At 43.9% G+C, this 23,984-nt stretch overlaps 1 protein-coding gene across 3 annotated transcripts in view; it reads right to left on the bottom strand.

Annotated features, from left to right (window-relative positions):
- tcf7l1a (transcription factor 7 like 1a) overlaps positions 1-23,984 on the bottom strand; it is a 42,584-nt gene that overhangs the window by 7,366 nt on the left and 11,234 nt on the right. For all 3 annotated transcript variants that reach the window (XM_023800070.2, XM_023800071.2, XM_023800072.2), the window contains 2 exons: positions 3,365-3,448; positions 22-157 (listed from right to left, as the gene is read on the bottom strand). In XM_023800070.2, the coding sequence (XP_023655838.1) occupies positions 22-157; positions 3,365-3,448 (220 nt within the window). The remainder of the gene's footprint in view (positions 1-21; positions 158-3,364; positions 3,449-23,984) is intronic.

Below are 23,984 nucleotides of genomic sequence, written 5' to 3'. Positions count from 1 at the left end.
AAGAGTGCGGATGCGACTAACCTGTCTTTGGGTCGAGGATCTCCGGAGATAGATGTGCAGGGGGGGTCCCGGGGGAGAAGTGCTCGTTACCATAGGTGACAAGCGGGGTCAGCGGGTGCATGTGGTGCGGGTGCTGGACTACAGGTACCTTGTTGGACTGTGGGGGTAAGAAAGAAATTAGGGGTTAAACCACACTCAACCTAGACCTTACCTGAGCAGCAAAGTCTGAAGTCACGCCTTCGGCCACGCCACATCCCTACACCCCCCTAGGACAACATGGCCCCAGCTCGCCCCCTAGATGCTGAAAGGGGACGGTTACACACAGGCGGCAGTGAGACTGCAGAGAACTAAGCCTGTTCATCTCCCAGTTTCTCAATGTGCATGTGAGAGTCCTCCGCCGTCACCCAGAAGCACTAAGCAGACGCAGGTCATTCCGGTGACCTGCATGGCCTGTCGCCCTCTCGGCCCGGTGTGCTCCAATGGCTGCATCACCTCGCACCACAACCATCCAAAGGTCGCTTACTGTTCGCACAGACCGCTGGAATGATGCGCAGAGGCTAACAGGCAGGCAGGTATAGGCAAGGAATGGAAACACAGCAATAGATCGGAGCCTCGGTCTGAGACAACAGAAATCAGGATTCTTAAAATCCACTTACTTAATGTTTTATACTGAGGTCAAGCTGAAACAAAAGTTCTAACATGTGGGTCCAACTCTCTACAGGTCAGGTACATGTCAAAGAAAGAAAGAAAGACAGAAAGAAAGACAGAAAGATCGTTATAAGATCATGATCCTACCTGAAAATATCATATTTTTCCATATTGTCCACCCTAACCCACCACCCCAGTATCTAGCTTGGAGTTACTTAAACCACATCAATGTGTAAAACCATAAGCTGCCATACTTTGATCAGATTAAAGTTTTCTCTGAGAAATAAAATGGAAGTTAGAAAAAAAAGTGTCTTAAAGACAATATGAACGGCTTTGATTGGGGTGGAAGTCTGGCATGTAATGAGCATGGCCTCCATCAGGTGGCAGCACTGGGCTTCACCAACCAAGGAGAGATGGAAGAGGGAGGGGTCCCTGAGGGGAGGAGAGTTCATAAAACTTTATATTACCAAAGCAGATCCTTGGATCCAAAGTGACATTTTCTCACATAGCTGCATGGCGTGTGCTTTTTCTGAATCAAAGCCAGTTTGGACTCTGACTTAAGCAAAAGTCATATTGGGCAAGACTGTATCCTGTTCCAGAGGACACTGAAACTGATCCCTCACTCAGACCTGTGCTAATGACACACATATTGTGCAATGCTGGATCAAGACAGTGTGTGTATTAGAGAGAAAGCAAGGAGTGCAGGTATTTTTCTGTGTTTGTCAGTGTGCCTGCCAAAAACTGGAGGGGGGGGAACAATCATATATGCCAAGAAAAGAAGTGTGTGTGTGTGTATTTAATTTTTAGTGGGGTGTGAAAGTTGGTGGGGGGAACTGGACATCAGCTATCCTGAATGGCAATGTGAAAGGATGAGTGGGCACATTAAAGTACAGAGCACCCCCAACCCCTCCACGGACAGACACTCATTGTCACCCACTTCCTCATCAACTCCATCAGGAAGCAGCCCGTTCTGTGTTCCACTGAAACTCAGCTGGTATCAGTTCACCAGTTCCCAGAATGCTTCTGATAAGACTCCTCATTTGCATAACCCTGGTCCACAGAGATGCAAGTGTCAGGTGTTCACTGGGATGCTGGTGCTACACTCTCACCCAACGACACAAACATAAATATGACACAGACATGTCGGTTACAAAACATGCTTTACTGGGGCGATGGTCCTGGAGTCCACCTGAAGATCTATCAACTTAGTTCGCAGTTCCACCGATTCTAGTGGGTTTGTAAACCGGATGTGTTTAAGAGCTTAGTACTCCAAGAGTCAGTCTCTATTTTCACTGTGGTTATACAGGTCTGATTTAGATATGAACTAAATCTGTGAACTAAACATCGAGTTCCTGACAAGCTTAGGCATCCTCAGTCACCAAGTGTTAGGATTGTACCTCTGATTGACCCTGCAAAGGACACCAGTCTCGGGTCACAGGATTTCCCAGGAGTCTCCTTGTTCCTTCTTAAAATGTTTTTATGTGCCAGGGCTTTGAGGTCTTGCATTTAACTGTCCACCTAAACAACTGCAGATGGGAAAATCCAAAACAAATTAACTGACTCCGAAACTACACTCCTGTCTGGTAGATCAACAGATCTCTGGAATGGCTGAGGGCATGATTTCGATTCCCCCATGCGCGACCTACTCAGGCACCTCCACCTCCGACCGACAATATAGCCTTGGGCTGAAGGCATGGGTTACCCCTTGTGAATATTCAGTCTTAAATACACCATTCATTCCCCTGTAATCCAATACCAATTACCATATTCCATTGACCTTGATTTCCCACCTTCTCTCATTGACTCCCATTGTGAATGAGCTTCCTTATGCCACTTATGACACTTCAGGGAGGAATAATGCAAAGCACTTTGACACAATGTAGTGAAAGTGTGCTACATAATTAAAACTGAATTGAACTAAGCTGATAAAGGAACTGAGACAGAGAGTGAGTCAGGCATCATGGAGCTGTGAAATATAGTTTGGATTTTTTTAAGAAATCGCATTTGCATTATGAGAAATATTTTATAATGACTAATGAAAATCACAACGTTATCGCAAAATAGAACTTAAAGATAAGTAGAAGACAAACATTAAACATAATAGCTTTTATGGAATTATTTAAAAATAAAAGGACACATTAATTATTGGAATATTTAATTCATTTATTTATCTATAGCTTTTTTAAAATTTAATTTTTTCAAAATTTATATTTCACAGGTGAAGAAATGGTTAAAAGCGGAGTGGCTTTCACTGGAGCCATAGACTGTCAAGCACAGGGTGAAGTGACGTAAATTTCATCATCAGGTGTCTGCGCCAGACAGCTGTGGACGGTGTACATGTAATCAAGGTTTTTTTGTCCAGCGGAGATCACATGTGTCCAGGCGAGTCAAGTGCGCATGTGCAAGATAATTGACTGGGTATCTCCAGTAGGTGGCAGCAGTGATCCTCACAGAACAGAGGTCAACCAAGAAAGAGAAGAAGGAGGTTGTTGTAGGACGTGAGGAGGTTAATTTTTAATGTCCAGACATACTGCAGTAGCTGGCACTTTCAAAAGTAACACTATTCCTACATTTTGAAATCTTGCTTCTGGGGTTATTGTGTCACTATTCTGCTGCCGTTCTGCCTTCCCAAAGGTCGGGCACTATTGCGTGACAGTCGCACCACAGGAATCCCATGACCCCCTGTAACCACACAGAGAAAGCAGCTGACACTCACCAGGGGTCCCAGCGAAGATGACCCGGGGTCTTTGAGGGCTGCGGTGCTGGGAACGTCTAGAAGCGGCCATTTCATCTGCAGGTACTGCGAGAAGACAAAGCATAGTCTGTAAGCCAGGAAAGGTGTAAAGAGAACGGCTCGATCCCAGCTGATACGAAGCATTCCCAGAATCCCAGTACAAGTGATCAATAGTTTCAGGTACGACTGCACATAGATGGACTGTTGCTGGTAACTGCTTACTGGCAACAATGCAAAGCAGTAGAACAAGGCCGCGGTGAAAATAACTGGCAGCTTTGTGATGTGGGGGAGGTGGCGAGGTCCCAGTTTGCAGGGGGGAGAGCCTGGACTCGGCCTGCAGGAGCCTGCACAGACAGTCTGGCGTGGCCAGCAGCACTGTGGTGAAGTGCATTAACCTTCTGACCCAAACCAAACAAACAGCCTCCACCCCCCCCGCCCACACAATAGACGGTATGAGCCGCGATTACTAGGATGTGTGTGTAGGCGCCCTGGAGAATAACTGTTAGGTTATTATTCTCAATCCGGACAGTCCGCTGAGGCACTGCATTTTTCTCCAACTAAATGCAACAATTTCTGAAAATGTGCCCCCTGTTTGCCTCAGCGCCCGTGATTATTGATCCTCCCATGATTATTGATTGTTCATCTGGTACATGGATCATTTCAAACATTTACAGTCATATAAAGTCATATCTCATTCTCACTTTCATGCAGGCACCCAAACTCATCACTCCTGCTGGTAACCTGCTCCGCTCACACACACTCTTCTCATCCCATTGGTGTCTGAAGCACGCCATTCAGCATCTCTCAAAAGTTTCGGACCCAAAAGGAACTCTCATATCCTAATATCCTATGGCCATCCTCTCCAGCCCCTCACAACAGAGCTGAAACCCAACACCCCCCACTCCCCGCCCCAGCCAGGGCCCCCACTCCCCCCCCCAGCCAGGGCCCCCACTCCCCCCCCCAGCCAGGGCCCCCACTTAAACGCTAAACCAGAACTGCTTCCGCCTGTTCATAAAGAACATTGCCATGACTGTCAAGCTGGTTATGAGTCTGCTGTTTGCAATGATTTCACTTCCTGGGAGCAAATGCAGGCTGAATGAGTGTTTGGCAGACAGGCACAAAGGGCAGTGGCTTTCCTGGACACCCAATATGCCACACAGTATAGCCTGCAACTTCTGATATATGATGTTAAATAAATTATAGTTAAGTGTCTTTATTTATTAATTCATGAGACTTTTCTGATGGCAAACACCAGAAGAGTGCTGCAGAACCAGGAAATACTCTGTTGAATTCAGGTGAATCCTGATGGCCCCAACAGTGGAGGTCACACTTGAAGCTAGTCATTTTTGTTAGTGAAACGATTTTAAACAATTATAAGTAGAACAAAGTGCATCAAAAATGATAATGTAAAATAAAGTTCAGGGAATTTAGTGGTTTTTTTTTGTGAATTTTAGTTGGAAAAAAACAAGATGAAGATGGATGAATCTGGATATGGACAAAGCTGTTCTGGAACAAACTACTAGAAGATGCACTCAAAGACCCAACTGTGACATTTAAGCCACAACCACACTTCCCAGTAGTCCCACAGCCTGACACAGCTCCATATTATTTAAGTGATACTGTGTGCCCCTCCCACCCTGAGTCACGGGGCATGCTCAGTTGGTCTCCCTGCACCCTGAGTCACGGGGCATGCTCAGTTGGTCTCCCTGCACCCTGAGTCACGGTGCATGCTCAGTTGGTCTCCCTGCACCCTGAGTCACGGGGCATGCTCAGTTGGTCTCCCTGCACCCTGAGTCACGGGGCATGCTCAGTTGGTCTCCCTGCACCCTGAGTCACGGGGCATGCTCAGTTGGTCTCCCTGCAGCCTGAGTCACGGTGCATGCTCAGTTGGTCTCCCTGCACCCTGAGTCACGGGCATGCTCAGTTGGTCTCCCTGCACCCTGAGTCACGGGGCATGCTCAGTTGGTCTCCCTGCAGCCTGAGTCACGGTGCATGCTCAGTTGGTCTCCCTGCAGCCTGAGTCACAGTGCATGCTCAGTTGGTCTCCCTGCACCCTGAGTCACGGTGCATGTTTAGTTGGTCCCCCTGCCCCCAGCTTCAGCCATAAAGGATGCTGTTTGCAAACAAGGTCATTTTTGTTTGCTCCTGCTAACCAGGCCATGACCATGTGCAACAGAAGTACAATCTAATCAGGGGGGCGAAGGGTCAGTACTGATAGAGAAGACTTTTAGAGACAGCTGAGCGAAAGCCGATTCTAACAAATGCCACAGCACAAGATAAATAACAGAACAACTAATGGAAATGTTTTCTGGGTTGCAATCCGGTCCATTTCTGTTTCCTGCTCTGTCCCAAAATTGTCCTCTCCCTGGTCGCTAAGCAGAGATGTTTGGATGGGACTGGGCCACACAGAACAAAAACCCTTTTCCTCCACCCTCTGCTAATGACTAGTCTGCACCGTCCCGGGTATTAAGACCACAATTCTCTCCCTGCAAGCAAACAAACAAACAAACTCACTGTCAACAGGGAATCTGGGTGTCAGCAACAGGGAAACTGTACAGAGCAACCAAAGTTAATGAATCATGTAGTTATATAAAACGGGCATATAAAAGGTGATTTAAGAATTAAAAAAACTGCAAAGTACACAGTAATAATAATAATAAATTATAAACACCTTAAAATAAAACACCTTCTTACAAAAAAAATATTTTTTTTCCCCATTACCTTATACTGCTCTCCCTGCTGGACCAAAACATAGCCTCATAGAACCTATGAGCTTTGTGCTACTAGTGCAATACTAATCTTTTGAGATGCAGGAGCTCTGTTGACAACATACAAAACTGTTCAACGTGCCCATGAAACACTAAATGCAAAGCAGTAAAACATGGCCGTGGTGAACGGTGGAAAAAACTGGCAGCTTTGTTTTGTGGGGGAGATGGCGAGGTCCCAAGCACAGTCAGAAAATAGAAGATAAAATTCTGTGTTCTGTTTTGAATCTGGGACGTGACATTTTTTCAATATGGAGTGATCACGCAACATACCAGTCAAAAGTTTGGACACACCTACCCATACAAAGGTTTATTTGTGGTTATAGAATTATCATAAACCACACCACAACTATGAAATAACATATATGGAGGTATGCACTCTTGAAAAGGGTTTTAAAGCAAAAGAAATTGTTGGGGGGGGGGGGGGCAGCTCCGTAGGTTGGGACTCAGAAGGTTGCCGGTTCAAATCCTGTGGTTGGCAGAGTGATCCCACCATCGGGCCCTTAAGCAAGACCCTTAACCCCAATTGCTCCATGACTGGCTGACTCGTCTACACCAGTTTCATGAGGTGGCCTCCTGGGATGCTTTCCCAGCCGTCCTGAACGAGGTCCCGCATATGCTGAGCACTCATTAGCCACTTTTCCTTCACTCTTTGGTCAAATTCCTGCTGTTTTTAAGTTTGGTGTCCAGGTCATGTGATACCACACGGTCTCCTGTGTAGGCAGCTCGGCGCGTCCACACTCCTGACTGACACTGTAAGTGACGGGTGCAAACTCTCATCCTTACATTTCCCAAAAGACTCCATTGCATGACTATGGACATGATCCTTTTGTACAATAAAAAAAATTGAGGGGAAAAAAAAAAAAAAAAAAAAAAAAAACTTTCACCAATTCCGTGCCCACAAACCAACAAGCAATATTGCTGAAGTGACTTTATCTGGCTGATCTTGGCTTGCAGCATGAGTTCACAATAATGGTACATATCTGGCAACCCTTTGCGTGACTCGCTTTAATGTAAATCATGTCCACCAGATCTATGCCTGATGTCCCACCACCGACTACACTGGACTAGGATAAGTGACATGATTAAATTCCCTCATGATAAATTTAGCTGAGCCCGGGGGGAGGGGTTGTGGGGGGTCACCCATGATAAATTTTGGCATAGTCAAAAGAAAATATTTTTATAAGCCTACCTTACACACTCTCCCCACCTCTCCAAAAAAAGGTGAAACAATTTCTCCCACAATAAATTTCTCCGATTTCCCCATGACACATTTCGCTGACTGGCTACCAGTCCGCAGCAGATCCACAGTTCAGAATCACTGACCTGTACAATGTTCTTAGGAAGTTTGCAAACAGACCCATGCAATAAGTTTAGATTGCAGATGCCTGCATTTGCGCTCCATTTTCGCTCTTGCCTGCTCTCCGTAAATGTAATTCCAATTCTCAATTCAAATTTTCAGGTGTAGATTTTTTCCCCGCCTGTTTTTGTCATAGTAAGATCCATCATTACAGAATAAATACTATAATAATGAGTAATCTTGTTCACGATGATCAGCTTCTAATCACCTCACCCTTCTCTTTGCTGTCATTAAGTGCTGTTGCTCCAATTTTGGTCCAGATCTTCACCCATACAATGTGCAAAGTTTGGAAAAGACTGGGCAAATGATCATGCTGACAAGAACAAGTGTCTGATTTAGCCTTCTCCGTGCTTTCACTATGCTTCAACATTATTCAGTAATGTTATCATGCCCTGGGGGGTCGGGCAGCCAGTTGACCTTGGAGCCCCCGAGGTTTTTTTCCTCCTTACCCGGGAGTTTTTGGTTCCTCTCCTCTGTTGTCATCTTCCTCTTTATTTAATTTCTTTCCTTCCTATTTCCCCGTTCTGTATTACTCTCTCTAATGATGATTAAGATATCACAACACATCCATGTAAGGCACTTTGGGACGACACTATGGTGAAAGGCACTATATAAAAATAAACTGAACTGAATTGACTATGTTGTGCTGCTTCAGTTTTGGTGCAATTTATCTCAATTTGATCAGGTCCAGATCCTCAACCTTACAACATGTCCACAAAGGTTGAAAAAGATCCGTCACTTCCAGTTTGTCAACCCTGCATTGTTTGTATCCGTAAAATATTTGCTGTGTTCACAAGACCAAGAGTCTTCTACAGCTGCAGTTTCCTTCTTTTGCTGCCACGCTGCACTACTGCTTCATTTTTGGGGCAATTTATCTGTAAATGAAACCATTTGTAGATCTTTATCCATATAATGTTTTTGAGAAGCAGTAGTATGATCGGTCCCAATTTTGAATCGGTTCCCATGAGACATTTTGGCACAGTCAAGTATTTCTGCACTTTTGACCCATTCAATGTCTATGCAAAGTTTGAAAAAGATAGGTCAAATGGTTCTGAGATGATATCTTTACAAGCAAGGCATCTGTGGTGGTGGTGAAGTGGTGCTAAACCACATGCATTCCCTGAAGTCTAGGAAATACAATAATAAAAGACGAATCTTTATTGAATCTTTACGTGGGAATTGAATTGTAACATATCGCCACTTCATTGAATTATGTCAGATCTACAAAACACTGGAAAAGAAACATGTTTGGATCTGGAGAGAGAGAGAGAGAGAAAGAAGTTGCAGTGCACAGGGCCAGAGGGACTGCAACTATCGGGGACAAACCCAAATCTTCGCCCCCAAACTTCGACATGCGTACAGCGTCTAATAGACGCCGGAACAGCTGGAAGATACTGATGAACGAGCCATAAAGCGACCAGGCCGCTTGTCAATGCCATGTCAGCATCACATTACATGCACATTAACCGAATGAAATTACTTTGGATAGACAAAAGTGGCTTAATTGGCCCCCAATTTCATTGTCTGCATCTACTAGCGTACGCTGTATTGTTGTGCATTTCATGAATAAACTTCGATTTGATTTGATCTCAAGACCAGCCCTGTAATAACTATACAGTGGGCAATACAGAGTACTTTGGGCAGAAAACTGATCTTTTCAGGAAATGATCGTGTAAACAAGCTGTCCCTCATTTTTCAGGAGCACGCAGACATAATTAAAAGGAAACTGCTTATTTTTCTGGAGTGCTCATCTGCAGGCTGTTCCAGGGAAGACTGCTCTCTGATAAAGGATTCCCTTTTCCTGTGACAGCTGGAATGCATAGGCGGGAAATCGGGAACCTTTTTAACAGGTTGCTCAGTCAGTCATAGTGAACAATAAACACTGCCAGTTAGCGGAGGGCCGTTGTCCTCTGTCCCTCCTGCCAAAAGAGTCTCACGAGTGAACATTCATACTGCCCTCCCCTCACACAATTATAAAAGGACTGTAAGAGCTCCTTAATCATGAGTATTTATCTTGCACGCTCAGTACATGCAGCTGACCCTGAGTTCTGGTTTTACATGCAGTACCCAGCCTGCACAGGAATGGCAAATGATACTTAAGTTCTCCTGGAGTCCACTGAGATAAGGATCCTCCCCCAAAATGCCCTTCAACATGTGACCCTGAGGTCACGGGACATATAACAAGTTTTAAAAGAAAGAAGACAAATCTATTCAAGTGGGGGGCTTGCAGGCGGTCAGGAAGTCCTATAAGCCCAACAGCATCCCGCTTCAATGCCCCTGATCAGAATGTGCGCCCCCCCCCAACATACTGCACTCCCACTGTGACCCCCAGTCAGTCTGGTCAGGTTAAAGGTCACTAGGGTTTCCACGGTGACATGGGGGTCGCTTGGGCATAGGGAGTTGTTTCTACTCAGGCACTCAAGCACAAAAGGACCATTAGTGGGAAAGAGTGGGACCACAGCGACCGAGACCCCCAACCAATCACAAAGCACCCCCCCCCCCAGCAGGAGGGAAACATGCTGCCTATCTGGGCCCATTCCAGATGTCAGTCTGAGCCTCTGGGCTCGCTGCTGCTGTGATGTCATCCGACTAAACCTCCAGCCCGGCAATTCTGACGGGTCTGTAACATCCTAGGGACTGCTGTCCACCAAAGCTAACCCAAAACCAAAAGGGCCAGCGAACATTTTTCAGAAGCCTTTTGTAAACTGGTATCACTATATTTTTTTTTTTAAAAAAAACCTTCTCGTTGCATTGTCAGTCAAAGCATATTAAGTACAGTAGCAGCCATTGTAATCACACTGTAATCACAATCAGAAATATTCACAAGTAGTAAACAAACACTTAAAAATTATATGCCATTTTATAGTATAATTATGATTAATAGAACAGATACACATTACTTTTACATGCCATATCATGTGCATCAAAGTACAAACTCTTCTAACAGACACAAGATTCCAAAGGTGTATATCTGAACGATCAACACTAATGAATATGATCTCAGAATACTGTGTGGAGCTGAACGCAGCCCACAGCAGGGCTAGACATAAGCCGCGGCACCGCGGCCAATGGCCGTCGTGCCTTTCAAAATTGGCCGCACGCCTCCTCAAAATTGAAGTATCTTACGGCCAAGATTGGCCTGCCTTTAATGTTTGTCTGGCCGTATGCCCCCTTTTTACCGAAAGTAACGTTCATTACACAAAAGACTTGCGCACGACACGGTCCACTTTACCTCGTAAACTGAATGAACCGCAATGAATTCTGGACTAATATGATCATGTGTTCATCGCATGATTGGCTGGTACGGTATGTATCGTCCAGCCTACTATGGAGCCACAGCAATGACAATGGTGCATCATCGGGGGTTACGTTTTTGATTGGAAAAGCCATCCGACGGTTTCAGAATAACAGATAGGTGTCCTCTTCGGTAATCATCGTGTAGTTGTCGTCTGCTGCTTATGCTGTCACCATGCCTCGCAAAGATCGAGAACGTAAAAGAAAGCAAGCTGAACTCGCGGCTACTGCCGCAAAATGTTGCAAATTATCTACTTTGTTCAGGTAAGTGTCAGATGGTGTTGTAAAAAAACATTTGCCGAGGCAGAGCAGATTTGACTCCGAGAAGTACCAAGCTCTGCTGGGAGGATATAGGACTGGTAGCGTGCAGTGTGCAAAAAACGAACGTCAAGTCAATTGTCATGTACACTAAAAGAATACGGGTGTTCTGAGCAAACAAATACAAAAAAATTGACGGCTCCTTTATTGTTGGATTTTGTTTTTTGAAATAAAGCTATATATATCTATAAATATATATATATATTTATAGATATATATATATATATATTTATAGATATTCTGTCTCAAATCGAAGGTCGTATTGCGTAGGTTGTCTAAACTTGGTAATTACAGTAATTTTGGCCTTGTGCCCAGGCTTAATGGCCTTGTGCCCTAGAAAAAATATGAATAGCTAAGGCCAAAGTGGCTGTGCCCTCCTAAATCCTTATGTCTAGCCCTGCCACAGGTAATAACTGCAGGTTGGTGTCTTCATGTGGGAATGTTTACCCAACTACAAGAAATGCTGTAACCCTACAGGAACCTTCCTGTCCAGCAGGGTAAATGCACGTCACTCCTCTACTTTAACCGTAACAGGTAGATTCATTTTTCATTAATTGAGAAATAAGATGCCCATCTTCTGAAAGTTTGTATTACGTCTCGTGTCGATCCTTTAAACGTTAAGATCATTTGTGTTGTCTGCCGCCTTTGTCAGTATTGTCCACAGCTTCCATACAGGTCTGCATGTGTCCTGTGGTTCACCATCTTCATTCGGAATGAAGTATTTCCAGAAGCCACTCTGGCTGCACTCCATACTGATTAAGCACAGTGGTGAAAGCTCTGGCGCTTCTGAACCAGACATCTCAGTAACACCCCGTGTGTGAGATTGCACTCAGGTCTAGGCATGTGCACTAGGCTATAGAATCGATACAATGAAAACCGAGTATTGAAACCGTTTCACACATGACAGATTCGATACTTCCAGCACTTATGACGCCACAACCCTAAAGGGCATTTTACCTAAACATGGGCCACAGCAGTATGAAGAATGTCAGCATTTCAGCCACCAAAGACTTATAAGTTTAAGGCTGTGCACACTTATGCAACCAGATTATTGCACTTTTTATATACTTTTTAATATTTTCCCCCCTAACAGATTTGTTTGTTTTTCAATTGAATTGTACAGGTAATGGGTCAGGAAATGTTTTGAAATGATTTATCGGGATCTCATTTTTTACATCACAAAAACCTGGCTTTTTAACAGGGGTGGGTCCACCTTTAATATCCACTGTAAAGGACGCACATGCACCTGCCCTTACATACGATGTACAAGAGAGTGTGACTCAAAGTCAAGTGGCTTTATAGTCATTTCAACCAGATACACAGTAATACAGTACATAGTGAAAGGAGACGGCGTTCCTCCAGGACCATGCGCTACACTACACCCACACAGGACGACAAGTTTTGCATACGTTGCAAAAACAGTGCGACACAAGACAGTGCAATAGAATAAATAGAAGAGATGACAGTAAGACATGTCTTAAGAGTATAATTATCATCCATCATCACTTTATTAATCCCCGTGGGGAAATTGTTTTTACGCCTCCCTCAACTCGCTCTTTGTAAGTAAGCTGCACGCGAAGAGCAGCCACCCGCTGGGGCGCCCAGGGAGCTGGGGGTTAAGGGTCTTGCTCAAGGACCTACAGATATATTGAGGCTGGGTTTGAACCGGCGACCTTCTGATTACAGGCACACAGGCTTAGCCCACTGAGCCACACGCTGCCACATCTCCCCAGATCAGGCAACCTTCTTACATCTTACGTTACTCACGTGCCCATTGTAGGCACTTTTGCCGGAGGACAGGGGTCAGCGTGGGCATTCTGGCTGGCATGTGGCTATGCAGCCCCATACACAGCAATGCACACCTTCCTATCAAAGCCAGCCGTAACTTTTTCAGCAATCTGTGCTACATTAGTTCCCCGGTGGGATGGAAACAGGTAGGCTAGCCTTTGCTCCCCATGCACACCAGTGAGCCGTGGGCACCCATGACCTCATCACTGGTTGGCCTTCCTTGGACCACTTTTGGTAGGTACAGACCACTACATACCAGTAACAACCCACAAGACCTGCCTTTCTGGAGATGCTCTGACCCAGTCGTCTCACCATTACCATTTGGCTCGTCAATATCGCTCAGATCCTTATGCTTGAACATTTTCCTGCATCTGACACATCAGTTTCCAGAATTGACTGCTCACTTCTCTACACCATTTTTGGTTTTGACCACAGTTATATCATGAGTTTTGAGGGTGGGGGGCTCCAGGTGATAGGAGCAGCTGGCTTCAGGAAATAACCCCTGAAAGATGCCCCCCCCCAGCTCCATCTCACAGACTAACACACTCCTTAATTCCAAAGCCACCCCTAGACAGCAAACAACCAGAAGTGGGCTGTGTGTGTGTGTGTGTGTGTGTGTGTGTGTGTGTGTGTCAATGTCCATTTGTAGCAAAGAAACAGAGGGCGTTGCAATTACAGCAGGAATTTATAGCCTGAGAAGCAATTTATAAATCATTGCACTTGAGTTAATGTGATCCAGACTGGGCCTCATGCAGCTGCAGGCTGGACTCCATAAACTGCCATTAAAATGCAAAAAAAACACCTTTAAATTCCAGCTGTAGACAGCAGTGTGGGGGAGTGGTCATGGGAAGGTGTAGAAAAGAAACAGACCATAACAGTCTGAAACAAAAATTGTTCGCTGCCATGGGTCTCAGTCAGCCACTAACTTCTCAGCCTCTGCTGTGTCTGACTCTCCTAGGGAGTCTGAAGAGTTTCACGCTGCTGGATCAGGTGGTCAGACAGAGATACAGGACTGAACCCCCGTATGGTAAGATGGAGAGCCAGCAGCCCCCGGCATAAAGCCCTAAACCATCTCCCTCTTTAGTGAAGAGCAGAACAGTGAGATCCAGGATGGCAGGGGACTAACGGTCTAAAGGTCCTGAAGCCGAGACCAAAACTGCAAATGTTGAGGATCTCGTATCATGGTTCTGTCTAGCAAACCCCCCCCCCCCCAACCCCAGTGATCACGCCTGCAGTAAAAGCTAGGCTAGTTCCATTAGCTGACGATGAATGATAACCCTGAGATTCTTGACCCCCCCCAACACATTCAAGTCAGCGGTGGGAACATTTTCGTTATCCAGTAGAGCATATGGACGGCAATCGTGTCGTAGACAATTTGTCGTCAGTGTTTCAAAACACTTCCTCATTTTATGTGAAGTAACTCTAATATGTTTGGTGTTCGTCCCTTCAGTGTTCCAAATTGTTGGTTGGTGACTAATACCGCCCCCCCCCCCCCCAAAAAAAAAACACATTGGTGTGAATCGAACTGGCCTGTAGATCTGGAGAATTGCTACACCCTGACAGAGCACTGAGATGCAAACATCAACTTAAGCATGGATTATTATGCAATGGAGCAGAAAGTAAGGCAGAAAGGGTAGGGAGGGTTGCTGACCTCATTTGCTTTTAAAGTAATAATCAGTCATCCCAGCCAGTTAGGGTGGCCCATTGACTCAGTGCTTTTCATCGATCTGTCAATTCCTGAAGCACAATATACAAACAGGTCACCCCAACCTACGGCTTCACCTACCAGCATTATATGCAACAGAAAGCAAAGCAGAAAACAAAGCCAAGGAGAAAACGGAGCAGAAAGGCCAAACCCCCATTTCAGGTGACCAGCTCAGTCTGTTAAAACATACATTCAAGTTAGAAGGGCTTTCAGACACCTGACCTAAACCGACTCATAGCACTCGACTCAAACTGAAAGCCGCTTCTGGGGAACTTCAAAGGAGAAGCACACTAGGAAGAGGGAGAGAACGACAGCGGCTGTGTGCGTGTTTGCAGGTTTCAGCTTTTTTTGTGGGTATAGAGTCCAAGAAAACACCACCAAAGGCAAGAGGCAAGGCTCCTGAAGGTCTTTCCCATGAGATGCAATGCAGTTCAAGAGAAGGAAACAAGGACGCTGAGGTATAGCACAACCCAGGCCATGGGTTCCCAAACTCCCACACCCACCACCCCAGATTCAGTGCCAGACTCACGACCCTCCTTTTGCCAACGAGGGGATGGGGCACATATTCCAAAAGTCTGGTGGGACTGGAGTTTGCAGATCTTAACAAATCTGGTGGTCATCACTGATAGAGCAGTGATTGTTGGTGATTTTAATATTCACATGAAAAATGAGTCATCCTTTAACCACAGCGTTCGCTTGACACTGTTGGTGTGCTTCAGAAAGTAGTCGGTCCTGTAACCCTACCCTGGATTTGATACCTAGCCATGGAGAACTGGTGGAACACACATCTATTATCTCAGAATCTTCTAATTTCAGATCATTACCTGTTGACATGTGAAATACAACATAGCTCCAGCTCCTAAGTACCAATCATTCCAATACCTCATTAACCACTGCAGCATTTCTTGACAAACTTCCACAGTCCTTCAACCATATGTCTGAAAATTAATGTGATCAGATAGCTGCGAATATGGAGCAATCATCCTGCAACATACTAGATTTTGTAGCTCCACTTAAGGGGAAAAAAACACAGCGATAAGAAACCCTGACCCCAATACACCAATCACACGCGTGACCTTAAATAGGCTTCATGCAGGCTAGAGCGCAAACGGCGCTCAACGAAACTAGATGTCGCCTGGAAACAGTCTAACCACAGACTTGCGCTAGTCACTGCTAGGTCTGCATCTTTCCAGGATGACAGAAGAGAACAAAAACATTTCTTTAACATTGAAGGATGCTAAGTTCCAGAAGCTCTTAGAAATGATGACTATTACATTTTTCAATGGTAAAATAGCTAAGATGAGACCAGTCTTCTAGTCGTATTGATATAATAATAATGCATTTGAATCTTTCTTTCCCCTACCACAATTAGAACTTTCGAACTTAATTTCCTCCTGCAAATCTACTAACCTTTGTTGACCCAACTCCTACTAAACTTCTTAAGCAGATTGCACTGCTGATTAGCATCACCCAGTAAAACTTGTTAAACTTGTCTCTTAGGCTTGGAAAGGTCCCAAAACCTTTTAAAATTGCTGATATTAGGCTTGTTCTCAAGAAACCAAATTTTCAATCTAGTGATCTAAGGAATTATAAACCTGTCAAAAATCTTCCGTTTATTTCAATGATTGGAAAAAGTTGTTGTTGATCGGCTGTCTTCCTTTCTATAGAGAATTTTTCTGACCACGCCACGGTACAAAAACAGCCCTACTAAAAAGAAAAAAAAAATATTTGCTTATGGGTTCTGATTGTGGCTACATAGCATTGTTGATATTATTAGATCTTAATTGCAGCATTCGACACTCTGGACCATAATATTCTATTGTGCCGCCACAGAAGTTAGTATCACAGGGACAGCATTTTCTTGATTTCACTCATTTAACAGATCATTATCAGTTTGTGTGAATGAAGAATCCTCTGAGCCCACTACAGTTAAATACGGTGTCCCACAGGGATGAGTGCTTGGCCTGATACTGTTTATTTTATAGATGCTACAACTTGGCAATATAATAAGCAATCGTGGTGTTTGTTTCCATTGTTATGCTGTTGATACACATTTATATACATCTGTCAACCAAATGATGTATCCCAGCTCTCAGGCTTAGAAGACTGTCTACTAGACATCCGGTGTTGAATGGCTAAAAGTTTCCTCATGTTAAACACAGAGAAACCTGAAGTACTGCTAGTTGGTCCTAAGGCTGCTTCAAGTAAGTTTGGCGACCTAAAACTCGTCTTCCTAACACAGTGATCAGAGATCTTGATGCTTATAAGAAATATTACTAGAACTGCGTTCTACCATCTAAGGAACATAGCCAAGCTTTGGAAGATGCTCTTCTCTTCCATGATGCAGAAAATTAATCCATGCCTTTGTAACTTCCAGGCAGGACTGTTGTAATGCCCTCCTATCTGGATGTCAACCAGGGTCTTTAAATGAACTTCAGCTGGTACAAAAAGGAAACAGCCAGAGTACTTACAAAAACTAGAAGATATGATCATATTAGCCCTGTTCTATGCTCCTTTCATTGGCTACCAGGTAAGTCTCATATTAATTACAAGACAGTGCTATTAACCTATCGAGCAATGGATGGCCTTGCAGTAGAATATCTCAGAAGTCTTATACAAGCCACCTTGACCATTTTGATCTTATGGAGAATATCGATCAGTATCTAGAGTAGAAAGAGCTATGGCAGGCTGCTGAGCTTTCTCCTACAGAGCTCCAGTGTATGTGTGAGATTCAGACTCACTCTCAATATTTAAGTCTAGACTAAGAACACACGTCTTTAGTCTAGGTTATAGGGACTCTAGTTCTAGCTCTAGCTAACTGCTTACCCCCAGTTAGGCCTACAGTGTGAGGTGTAGAGCTGGGTGGGGATCGGTGCCATTGGCTTTGGATGAACTGAACTGTCAGTGCTGTCACTCTAGCTTCACACCCCCCTGTGGAATTGGAGTGCTGACGTTCAGGGACCCCCCATGCCTGCATTCCCACCAGACTCTCCCTCCTACTTATGCTGCCATAGCCTTATCTGACAGAGCTTATACACTGCACTTACACACTGCACTCACCTAACTGTTTGCACGGACTCTAGTCTTCTCTGCTTTGGCTAATGCACTTTTTTATCCCCCATGAATTTTTATCCTCCTGGGCTGTGCTGCCTGGAGACCCAAAAAAACAAGAAATTGTGCCTGCCCTACTGCTTGTGACATCAGTTACGTCCTTTCTGGCCACCCTCCTGCCTGTGACGTCTCTCTAAACTAGAAGTTTACAACAGTAAACGATAGTACACCATGAATTTTACGTGCTGCCTCCCTTCGCGAGATTCACTTTAAAACAGCGCTTGGACAGTGGTGCCGCTGTGATTAGGGGCTAGGCCTTTTCGGTGACTTTATACCTGAAATATCTCTAGGCCTTTTCGGTGACTTTATACCTGAAATATCTCTAGGCCTTTTCGGTGACTTTATACCTGAAATATCTCTAGGCCTTTTCGGTGACTTTATACCTGAAATATCTCCATATTTCATTTCAGGCCTCCTCTTTGTCGAAGAGTTCAGGAGTTGCTGAGGCGGCTGCCATGTCTTCTCGGAACCAAGCGGAAAAGGGCACCGCTCTCTCTGCTGCTGCTCTAGGTTGTCTCATGTAATGTCACACGCACCACTAGCGCAACGTCACCACCGTCAGCGTGGAGCTTAGAGACAGATTCCAGACCAAATAACCATTGATGAAACCGTGTCTGACTTGTTCCCTGGGGGCTTTGGGCAGGGATACTGTAAAGCGATTTGAAACAATATAATGTTGCGAAATTATACTAGACAAACAAAACCAAATTGAATATTATTCAGTTTTATTTGTGCAATGTTAATATTGACAGGGTATTTGATGCACATGTAACTGTCACATCACAATAACTGCAAGTCTGCTGGATTTAAACCATCACTATGTTGCGGTAAAACATTTTTGGTCAGTCATAGGAAACAAAACCTAGCAAGCTTTGCAATTTAATGATGGTTCATTTATGCAGCAGTTGCCCCAGTTTTCTTTGCATTTAACTATGCACAATACAGCGTGAATAAGAAAACACTGATTACAGTACCAGCTGAAACTCATTTACAGTAGTTAAACTGTTAGTGATGGAGGTTTTGCAAATAATGACATTTTATTAACAGATATAATGATGTGAACACCAAGAATATTATAATTTGCCCATTCGCACCAGCTCTGCACTCTTGTACACATGTACTTTTAATAACTAATAAATATTCATAAAACTTTAAACAGTAAACCTGCAACATCTCGTAAAACTGCATCCAAGTGAGCGATAACAATATTCATGCATGTTAAGTGATACATGTCGAAACGGTATCCATAAATTTTACAGAACTCTATAAATATGTTTCATACTCAGTGATTATTTAAGTCAGGTTTATCAAACAACTTCAGTATTAAAAAGCCCTTAACTGACAATTTTTAAACATACATAGGAAACTGTTTTACAACTTAGTGGGTACTGAGTAGTAAAATATTAAATTTTCCTGGGGAGAAAATACTACTAAAATGACATTGAGACATAATCCATCAAATAATTTTTGAGTTATGGTCTTAGCAAGCAAAATGTCAATGGCAGCAGAGGACTGGTCTCAAGAACACATGTATTCCCTGGCTGGAGAATACAAAGAGTGAAGAGGAGAAAAACAAAGAACTGGTGACCAAAAAACATGTGCCTTAGGCTGTATGGAAATATTTTGCATTTCATACAGAGAATACTGAGAAAGAGCAAGTCATCTCTCAACACTGCTGTCAGCACAATTTGTGGCAATAAAACCAACTTATATGACAGACTCCAGTGGTAGATCATTTTTGGCTTTAATTTACTTTGGGTAAAAGCTTATTTTATAAATATCACAAGATTTATCACAAAAACATGCATGTTTTTCTAAGAATCACGCAGCCTTAATACAGTCTGAAAAGTTCAAGTTCATCACACCTTTTTGTTAAACAAAGCTGAAGACTGATAAGGTTCACAGCAACGAGCTCACCTTCCATAAACCAGGTAGATCTCGCTTTACAACAATGTCCTGATTGCAGTTATTTGATAGCGACCTGCTCAAAATGCAAAAAAAAAAAAAAAAAAAAAAATCAACCCGGTAAAGATGTTACAGATACACATCATCTCTGTCAAGCAGCTGTGTCAAGCTGAGCCGACAGTGAATGGGAAGCGAGTCGAGCCAATAAGGGTACACCACCAGGTACACAAGAAAAGGTGTAAGAATGGTATAGGATGCAAACCACCTGTGCTCAAACTAATTTGAGTCATTAACTAACCACACCCCCAGTCCCTTGCCACTCTTGCCCACTCACCCACTCTCTCCCACGGCCACAGGAAACGCAGCCCTGAACCCATAACTGGAAACAGCTGCTGCTATGAATACCAGACCGATGAAAAGCCAACTCTGGCAACGATTGAGTTTTATTAGTGCAGAACGAGGCACAACCTAAATAGGTGCTGGGGTTCCCTTCAAGACAAAGGAAAGGCAGCTCAGATTGTGGGGGCTGCGTGTGGGACGGGAGAGGAGACGGAACCCGGGACACACGAACGGCCCTCGGTACCGCCACGTCGTTCTATCAACCGGAAAAGGGGGCAAGGCATCGGGGCTTTGGAGAACCAACTCTGAAGCCGAAATAAAGAATCAATAACGATGTCATTTGAGAAATTAAGAGACGGGGGGAGGCATCTACAGGTAGCCCACGGATTAACAACATCTGACTTAAACTCGTACTTACGAGCGGATCGACATAAAACCTATTTGAGTTAAACACGACGGTTCGTAACAACAAACGCACATTTTGTGACGTTCATGAAATGACTTCAGCAGTTCATTGGCTCAATGTACAGTACAATACCAAATGCAGTTACTTTTAATACTGCATATTATTATTATGTACTGAATTATTTTTCTGACTTGCCTATAAACTCAACTTAGACAAAACTCAGGGAATGGATCTCGTTTATAACCTGGGAACTGGCTACATTTCTGTAAATGTGAGTCTTGCGTGTTAATGAACAACTTTGCAGCAACTGCACTAAATGACCATTCGGCTTCTTTTGGGCGATGTACAGTAGCGTGTCACATAGTGATGTCATCAAGTGAGCACACACACACATGGCAAATGCTTCAAATGCCCCACAATTTTTCTCCCACTGGCTACAGCGTCGCTTACACTTTGTTGTCTATCACAAGCTGTAGCGAGTGTGCAGAAACAGCCCAAGCCAGCGACTTTCGAATCATCTTTTGATTTTTTTCAGATTACTTGCGTCGTCTTGCACAATTATGTGCACTTTGTTTCGTGGGATTTTCCACCTTAAATAAGTAGGTACGTATGGCTGATACCCAATCCGTCAAATAGGTCTGCATCGGCACCGATACGATCCGATCTCTAATTATAATAAGTCGTATTTTTATTTCATGGGATAAAACAATAATACCAAGTCCTCTAACACCCCCCATAAAGAAAAAAAATGGGTATCCATCACGTTGTGGGGACATTGTATCCCCATAAGCTACGGTATAGCCATTCACACACACACACACACACACACACAACTACACATGAATACAGCATCACCTTTGTTTTAACAGATTATTTTGACGTACAGTAATCGTAGAAAGTAAATTATTCAAAAGAATTTATGACAACATGATGACAAAGACATGTTAAGCTACTCCTAGAGGCTAAATGGTACGCATCTATGGTTAACCTTGCAATATTACGCGAGTCCGTCAAATTGAATGTCTTCTTCTAAGAGGTAGTTCCATTGCAGTTCTGCTGTTGTGATATTTAGGTCCTGCTTTGCGATACTGACAGGAAAATGCATTTTTATTCACTTTTACTGCAAAGTACTTCCAAACAATTCATGCTTTGACTTTCTATTTGGGCCCTCATCCATTCTGCTCCATCTTCTTTCCACCTTAAATTTTAATCAATGCTTTTTAATGATTGAGTAATGATTGAGTAATCGAGTTCAATCAAGCAGTTATGACAGCTTTGAATGTGACTCTGAAGTTTACTGTTCATTGTAGCCCCTCCCCACACAAAGACACGCAATTCTGTGGTGTCTTGCCAGAGATAGTTTTCAGGCACATAAACCTTTCATTGGGCACCAGCACTGCATTGGCGGAAGGGAGGCTAATTAAGTTACACTAAAACATTTTACTTTGTCATTGCAAACAAAACTAAAAGCTCTACAAATTATTTGTTCCTTTTCAAGATTATCTAATGTTTTTTTTTTTAAGTCTAAAGTTTGCAGCTACTGTGTTTGTATGAGCTCTGCATGTGTTCTCCAAGCCAATCATAATCACTTTTGTCCTTACTGTTAAACTCACCCTCAGACACACGTTTGTGGGAAATGTAACAAAATGAATGAGGAGAATGGCCAACATGAACTGCTGACCAAAATATATCTGTCTTCCGCTTTATGGAATATTTTGGATTCCACAGAGACTATATTGAGCAAAATAGTTATTTGTCGGCACTGCTTTGTGTCTCGCGGTGTGTTTCACAGATTATTGGTATATACTTCTATTTGGATAGTTTTTTTCGGGTAAATTTTCAGCTACTTTGTTTTATAAATATTGTGGTATTTATCACAAAAAGTTCAACTCTCACACTATGTTTTTTTTTCCCCAATATCACGATGCCCAAGATGGCTCCCTTGTCTTGAATCCTGTCAAGTCCTCAGAGGCTCAGATCTAAAATACTGGCAGATTAGACTGTCAGCCCAGATCACACTGAGGGAACACCATGTTCCAAACCCCCCCCCCCACCCTGCACCCCATCAGATGAACAGGAAAGAGGGCTGATCATAGATCTCGCATCCACATCCTCAACTCTACTTCCTGTGGCACTCAAAACCCGCCTCCGTCAGGCGTCCAACCAGATGACACCAAACCCAGCGGCTTCAGGCTATTGTGCAGCTGGATTTATTTGTTTGCTTAAATACTTTGAGGGTGAATTGGCCACCTTGAGAGCCTCCAAGAGTAACTTGGAGGTAAATGCTAATTTAATTTGGACATTTATCACCCAATCAAGACCTGTCAATAACCCAGCATGCCCTGATAAAGAGTGCACAGCTAGCTTCCTCCTTTAACAACAGAATAATTTCACGGCCCTAATCTGACATCAGAGACACGCAGCAAAGGGTCCGTCAAGGACACTCTGCCAGCCAGGAAGTGTGACATCAATACCGTCACCCTCACCCACGGCTGCACTGCTACACTGAGTATTACCAGTGTCACCTTATCAGTGTCACAGTGATGTTTTACAGGGAAGAAAAACCACTCAGTTTGTGTTATGCTTAAAAACAACATCTGGGGCTTCCTAGCAAATCTATCCATACCCAGGCAGATCGCTCCAGGCACTTTCGTCCATTTAACATCACATTACAAAATGTGTGAGAAATCTATTACAGATATTAGGTTTCCATGTAAGTAGCCAACCTTCAGCAAACATACAGTAGGAAAGAAGGTCAATAGATGAAGCTAAATTAATTTTAAGCTTGAAGATTTCTGGATACAACAGTTGGCTGTAGCCATTTTGGGAAAACATTCGTCCAGAGGCCTGCAGCTTTCTTAAGGAATGCTGCTCAAACCAAAACCTGGACAATGTCCCTTCTGTGGCGCTCACCCCAAGCTCCCCCCCTCCCCACCCCCACCCAGTGGCTGACAGAGTGGAAAAGGCTTTGGGTGTTGACAGACCTGTCCTCCACTCAAGAGAGATGCAATCTCCCTCATGCCCTATAACACTTAACATTGTTTTCAAAGTCCTTTATACCAAAGCAGAGACCAGTGAAAGCAAAAAAAAAAAAAAAACGGAAATCAAATTTAGAGGGGTAAATGCTGTGGGGTAATTAACGCACCTTTGAGGCAAACACTTCAGCAAAGAATGACACAGATACGCGAATGGAGATCCCACCCGAAAATGCTGATAAACATCAGACTGGCGATTTGTTTTTAAACATGACTGTACACGCTGCCAGCCCCTGCCCTCCCACATTCTCCACCACCAGCTCACGGTCTTAAAGCGACAGTCCCAGCCTACAGGGGCTCGACAAATCCTTGGGAAACTAATGGCTGTGTTAAACTTAAATGCACTTCTGCTCAAAATTTGGGCAGCTGGTGCATGAGCTGGTGCATGAGTAACTATTCAATGACAGTAAAAAAGTTAAGGTAATAGAATGTTTCATCAGAGGGATCAGACTAGACAAACACCTCCAATAAAATGACCACTGGAACAAACAGGGCTTGAGTATCGGTATCCTGGAGTATCGGTATCCTGGAGTATCGGTATCCTGCTGTTCACCTTCAAATGACAAGCCTGGTCTG

The sequence above is a fragment of the Paramormyrops kingsleyae genome, chromosome 7 (genome assembly GCF_048594095.1).
Source record: "Paramormyrops kingsleyae isolate MSU_618 chromosome 7, PKINGS_0.4, whole genome shotgun sequence".
NCBI lineage: Eukaryota > Metazoa > Chordata > Actinopteri > Osteoglossiformes > Mormyridae > Paramormyrops > Paramormyrops kingsleyae.
Note: the sequence above shows the minus strand (reverse complement) of the source record. Positions and strands in the feature narration are given on the sequence as shown.